This window comes from Pinus tabuliformis, chromosome 9 (assembly GCF_031772625.1).
Source record: "Pinus tabuliformis cultivar Carrire ecotype Pingquan chromosome 9, CPIR1, whole genome shotgun sequence".
Taxonomy (NCBI): Eukaryota; Viridiplantae; Streptophyta; class Pinopsida; order Pinales; family Pinaceae; genus Pinus; species Pinus tabuliformis.
Genome location: NC_142307.1, coordinates 1,241,656,393 through 1,241,663,111, shown reverse-complemented (window position 1 = coordinate 1,241,663,111; position 6,719 = coordinate 1,241,656,393). Strand labels below are relative to the sequence as shown.

Genomic DNA, 6,719 nt, shown 5'->3' with positions numbered 1-6,719 from the left:
GAGTGAAATATGATCTAAAAAGTAGATTACAAGAGATGAAATAAATCTAAATGAAAAAAACAAAGTTTTGGTGGGAGATAAAGACTAGAAAAAATTATAACGATGAAAAAAAGAAGAGAAGAACATCAAGCACAATGTTATTTTCCAGTGTAGGGGGGATGTAAAGTCCCTAGAATGTGCATATTAACATTTGGTGTTTGAATTTAGAGATTCATGTCAAGTTAAATATGGTTGGAGTTGGAGCTCTGTGTAGCTTTCTGGTTCTAGGGTTTTCGTGAACCCTTTCATGTGGATCCTTTCATGCTTGCGCATCTGATCCTCTTCTCCTGAGGTTGCAGATTCTACGGGCTCTTCTACTGACAGTTCTGTATGTCTTCCCCCTTTGGAGGGAGGGTAATACCCCCCCTCCACCAAATTCTGGCCCTGCGGCGACGCCAAACTTGCCAGGAAGCTCTGCGCCAGGGTTGCAGACAGATTCTGACCGGACCCCCACTACAGACAATATAAGTGATGCAAATACAAGCTCTGATGTCCCTAGGAATGAGAGCACCGAACAGACAGCTTCTAAGGCTCAGCCAAAAGTTTCCTCTGCCACATGCATCCCTAAAGCAGTAGATCGGGTCAAAATCAACCTCCCTAGTCACTGTATCAATGGTCACATTCAGTATATGAAAGATCACGCCCTCATTGGAAAGTTCATCAGACTCTAGCCAACTAAGAAGGCTTTGCAAGGATGGATAATGACCAAATGGAAGCCCAAGGGACAAGTGACTCTGCAGCTTGGCCCCAAAGGATTTTTCACTGCTATCTTCCACTGCCTAGAGGACAAGACCCACATCTTTGAAGGAGGCCCTTACTTCTTCAACTCAACGGGTCTGTATCTGCGTGACTGGATTGAAAGATTTCATCCAGATAGGGAAGACTTCTGTTGGGCTCCAGTTTGGATTCGCATGTATTCCCTGCCTCTGGAATACTGGGACGAAGAGACATTGTGGGACATTGGCAATGGTCTGGGAGAGTTCATAAAGGTTGCTGAGGAAACAAAACTCAGACGCTACACTTCCTACGCCAGAATCTGTGTCCACATGCACCTTGCTAAGCCTCTTACGGACTCGGTAAGCTTATTTCATGATGACTTTGAATGGATTCAGACTATTGACTATGAGCACGTTCCATTCCACTGCAAAAAATGTCATGAGCATGGCCACCTGTTCAGAGATTGTCCTCTGACCTAGAAGCCTAATACCTCCCCCCTGAAGCTGGAAAAGATGCAGAAGGCTTCACCAAGGTTTCCTCCAGGAAGAAGCATTCCAAGAAATCCCCCATCATCTCTACCGCCCCCAAACATCCTGACACTAGCAACAACTTTGAAGTTCTTGCCTCTCAAGACCCTCCGGGGGTTCACCAAGCCCAACCCTCTGCCTCTAACCCTCATCCCGACTCTTCCGCCTCTACTCTCAAACCCCAAAATGCTGACGCAGCTTCAACTGTCTCTCCTACCTCCACTTCTGCTGAGGTCCAAACCAAGCCCTCTGTTCCCACCACTACGCTCATGGAAGTGGACTGCTCCCAAGCTATGGTCCTCCCTCTTGGTCCAGACGTCGTAGATCAGAATTCCCCCACCCTCATGGATGAAGAACCTGAAAGCGTTGATATGGGGGAGCTAGACATTCTTGCTCTGGAAGAAGCATGCCATCAGAAAGAATATAGCAACATTCACCCTCGACAGATAGACAATTTGGAAGTGGTCCTTTCCCATGCACAGCAGAGAAACTCACTGGGCATTCAAGCAGGAAGCCTATGGGATGGAAGGAAAATTATGAAAGAAACAAAAAAAGAGAGGAAGGAAGATAGACTTACAGAGAACTATTATTATAGGTGAAATACTTGTGGAATCAGGCAGATTTCCCAAGTTGACAAAGTTCTACAAGGCTCTTCCTCATAGTTCCTCATGAAGCTTATCTCCTGGAATGTGAGAGGGCTTAATAGCCCCTCAAAACACAGAATTCTTAAAAATATGATACAACAATACAAACCTTCGATTGTTTATCTTCAGGAGATGAAATGTAATAGCAAAGCACTTGAACACATTGTGGCCAAAGTTTGGGCAAACTGCCGCTCAGTGACGGTGGATGCTTCGGGCACCTCAGGAGGGTTGGAAATCATTTGGGATCCTCAAGTTCTTTCTCTCTATGACTTCCATGCATCACACTATTTCATTCAAATGACCTTCCATCTGGTAGGTACCAACATACACGGTCACCTAACCAATGTATATTTCCCGCAAGAAATCCAAAAGAAATTAGATTTGCTCCTTACTTTAACAGATCTGAACTCCTTGAGGCGTTTCCCTCTCTGGATCTGTGGGGGGGATTTTAACATGACTACCTCCTTGGAGGAAAAATCTGGCAGAAGGCACAGGCTAGATGGGGACTGCTTAGGTTTCAAAGACTTCATTCTAAGCAACCAGCTCGTGGATCTACAGACATCCAATGGTACGTACACCTGGACCAACAAACGCAGAGGGCCGCAGCACATTGCCTCCCGCCTTGATCGATTTCTCATGTCAGACAACGCTATTCATCTTGGGGGTGACTTCCATTCTTCCATATTGCCTCTTGCTAGATCAGATCATTGGCCCATCCTCCTTCAATGGGCCCATCCAGGTTCGCGCTGCAACCGGCCTTTTCGATTCGAATCGTTCTGGTTCACCCACAACAGTTTTAAAGAACTTGTCATCAAAGCTTGGCATTCCTATGTACCACCTGAGGGCTCAAAAATGTTTCAATTCCAACAAAAGCTTAGGAATCTCAAGCACACGCTCAAACATTGGAATAAATCTCAGTTTGGTAACATCTTCGACAACCAGAAAGAGCTAGAGCTTCAAATGAGCCTTCTACAATAGAAAATCATCACTGAAGGTAGAACAAAGGACTATGACAGTAAGGAAACTGATCTCCTCACAAAAATTGACAAGAGTAGGCAACAGGAGGAGACTTTCTGGCGACAGAAATCTAGGGTCAGATGGCTTCAAGAAGGGGAGAAAAACACAAAGTTTTTCCACAGGTCCACTATTCAAAGAAGGATGCATAATAACATTGCTTTTCTCAATAACAATCATGGAGTTCATTTAGAGGCGCATGAGGACATTGAAAAAGAGCTCAGAGGGTACTTCCAAAATATTCTGCAGGAACCTGAAGGCAATCGAGATCATGCTATTCGATCCATCACACAACATATTCCTAAAATCATTACTGAGGATCAAAATGCGATGCTGCTCCAGCCAGTCACTCTTCATGAAGTAGAGCAAGCCATAGCTCAACTCAAAGATGGTAAAGCACCAGGCCTGGATGGCTTCACGGCCAACTTCTTCCACTCATTTTGGGAGCATATCAAGATGGAGGTTTGGGCTTTAGTGGAGGAATCCCGCTCCATGCACTGGATTCTTCCTTCACTGAGGAGAATTCAAGCACTCCAGACAAATACAGGCCCATTGCGCTCTGCAATGTCATATACAAGTTGATTTCTAAAGTCATTGCGAACAGGCTTAAGCCCCTCCTACCTCTCCTTATCTCGCAAGAGCAAACCGGATATGTGGAAGGGCAACAAATCCTGGATGGCATAATCCTCTCGCATGAAGTGATTCATTCACTCAAGCTCCTTAAGAAACCAGGTATGCTTCTCAAACTAGACTTATCTAAAGCATTCGACAAATTAAGTTGGAATTATATCAAACAAATGCTCCTGGCTTTTGGTTTCAATGCCCCTTGGACTCGGTGGGTCATGAGCCTTCTGTCATCCCCCAGCTTCTCAATCCTTGTTAATGGCTCTCCCTCACTTCCGTTTCGGTCTTCTAGAGGCATCCATCAGGGGGATCCCCTGTCCCCCTTCCTTTTCATTCTCATGGCAGAAGGCCTTAGTCACCTCATTCATCATGCTGCCTCCTCCGACTCTATTAAAGGGATCTCTCTGCATGACAACTCCCCTATCACTCATCAACAATTCATTGATGACAACTTGCTTTTTGGCCATCCGTCTATTCAAGAAGCCTGGGCCTTCAAATCCCTGCTTAACACCTTCTCGGATGCTTCTGGAACTACCATTAATTCAGACAAATCCCAAATTTTCTTTTTCAATACCCCCTCCATCTCTCAACGCAATATCACCAGAATCTTGGGCTTCTCGATTGATGTTCTTCCTTCCAAGTATCTTGGGGCTCCCCTAGTAGACTCGGTCATCAAGCATGCCTCTTGGAGAGCCCTCCTTGATAAGCTGGAAGCCAAACTCTCCTCTTGGACGTACCGCTCTCTTAATATGGCCAACAGAATCATCTTAATCAAATCGGTACTCCAAGCTATGCCTCTTTATCTCTTTTCCATCATGGCTGCTCCAAAATGGGTTCTGAAGCAAATTCGCAACTTACAGAGGAATTTTCTCTGGGGATCTTTGGGCCTCAATAGAAAATGGGCCCTTGTCAAATGGACGGAGGTTTGCACACCAAAAAATGCTGGGGGGCTGGGTTTGAGAGATCTGCTTCATAGCAACCATACCATGGGAGCCCGTATCTGGTGGAATTGGATCTCTAAACCAAACATCCCTTGGGCTCGTCTTTGGCAGGTCAAATACGCTCCAGGTAGACCCTAGGAGGATCTCATCTGCATCATCATGGATGCCCCTAGTTTGATGATTTGGAATGCAGCAAAACAACATAGTGCTTTCATCCAAGCTCACAGTTTTTGGGAGATCCAGTCAGGAGACAAAGCTAGATTTTGGGAAGACTCTTGGCAACAAATGCCAAAACTATCCTCACTTTTCCATAAACCATTGTGGCAAAGCTTTCTTCAGAACACCATCCCCAATCAAGTCAATCAGTTCTAGCAACCCCTCTCCTCTCATGGTCATCAGTTGTGGAAACCAGCTCTCACCTGGCAAGAGGACTGGCAGGGGGAGACTTATGGCGACATTGAACAGGAGCTCAGCTTAAGAAGGATCAAAGTCTCGGCCCTCGCAGATAGGCTGAGGTGGGGATACACTCCATGGTAACTTTTCTACCCAAGAAGCTTACAGGTTACTCTATTTCCCCCAGCAGAATCAGCAGGATCGCATATGGGTTCAAGTCTGGCTTCCCAGAACCTGGCCTAAAATCTCCTCTTTCCTCTGGCTCCTCAGCAAAGGAAAAATACTCACGTGGGACAATCTTCTGAAACAAGGTTTTATCGGCCCTTCAAGGTGCCCCAACTGTAATTCTTAGGCAGAAACCATACAGCACCTCCTTGATTCTTGCACTTTAGTTACTCATCTTTGGGACCAATTCACCTTCTACTTTAGAAGAACTGGTAGACAGGTTGGTGATATCAACAATACCATCAGATGGTGGCCTTCGCAGCCATTCCAAAGTCAATTGCTCAATGCCATCTGGAACTTGTTCCCTGGCTTCATATATTGGTCCGCTTGGAAAGAACGCAATTACAGGACATTCAAGGACACATCCACACCAGTTGAAATCCTTTGGTCCAATCTCAAGTGCAACCTACAAGAAACTTTAGCTCTTGTTCACTGGCAAGATTCGGATATGCCTTCTTCGCCGGCTAAATGTCTCATTTTGAAAAGATGGAACCTCGATCTCAAACACCCTGGGGGGAATGTTCAGAATTCCTCGAAGCATTTTGAGTCGCCTATCTCCTGGTCTCCTCCCATGACTCAGGCTTTCAAAATGAACTTTGATGGTGCGGCAAAAGGAAATCCGGGCTTAGCAGGCTATGGAGGCATCTTCAGGAATCATGAGGGCACTATCTCCTACATCTTCTTCGGCTCTCTTGGTCGCGACTCTAACAATGCAGCTGAACTCGAAGGCCTATGGCATGGGTTATGCATAGCTGATAAAGAGAACTTCTTCCCTCTGGAAGTTGAAGGGGACTCTCAGATCCTAATTGAGGCTGCAATTCATCTCCACTCTGGCTCTACAGCAACTAAAGTGGCCTCGAGTTGGCGGCTGCTGAGCAGACTGGAACAAATTGAAAAATGGCTCAAGGTGCCCAGAGCCATCACCTTTAAGCATATTAGACGCACGGCTAACAAAGTTGCTGATCGATTGGCTAATCAAGGTGCCACTCAGATTATTCCTTTCTACGAGGGCCCTCTCCACAACTCTGATGATGCACAACTCATCCAAGATTGCACTTCCTTGGTGCACCAGGATCTTCAAGCCCTGGATGTGGGTGATCAGAGGGAATGATATGTGGCAGAGGATTTGGGCATGCACGTGGGATTCTACCACTGCCACCCTTCCTCTTGTCCTCATCCTCATTAACTGCATTAACGACGAGCTTGCTAGCCACCCCACTGCAATTATGTAGCACAGTTGCCCATGCTCGCGTCTGTTCTTCAGCAATATGGCTTCTTCCGGAAGCTTCACGCCTGCTTTGTTTCCTCTGTGCTCTTGTTGCCCCTCGGATGTCTTAGAGCATAGCTCCAGAACCAACACTAGGCACAGATGTTAAATTTTGTGTTGCATTGACCTCATTCTGGGCTTTCATGTTACGCAAAGCTCCCATTGCTCTCAAGGATTCTGGTTTCACTCTGACTCTTTCCCTAATTCGTGCGCCCTTTCTCTGCCTTCTGAGCTTTGCACTGGTCCGCCCATTCATTCCCCGCCCTCTGCTTCTTGCTTTGTCTCACTCAGTCATTCTCAATTGTATCCAATGCCTCGTCTGTGCTAG

The 6,719-nt window shown here is 46.1% G+C and overlaps 1 protein-coding gene across 1 annotated transcript; it reads left to right on the top strand.

The window, feature by feature from the left end:
* The first annotated feature begins 2,059 nt into the window (after window positions 1-2,059).
* On the top strand, window positions 2,060-2,905 carry LOC149153063 (uncharacterized). Its single transcript, XM_089443682.1, has one exon. The coding sequence runs from the start codon at window positions 2,060-2,062 to the stop codon at window positions 2,903-2,905; it is 846 nt and encodes a 281-aa protein (XP_089299808.1).
* Window positions 2,906-6,719: the final 3,814 nt, after the last annotated feature.

Bases quoted from the DNA above. Each gene is read 5' to 3' on its own strand.
- LOC149153063 (XM_089443682.1), top strand. From the start codon at position 2,060: ATGAAATGTAATAGCAAAGCACTTGAACACATTGTGGCCAAAGTTTGG.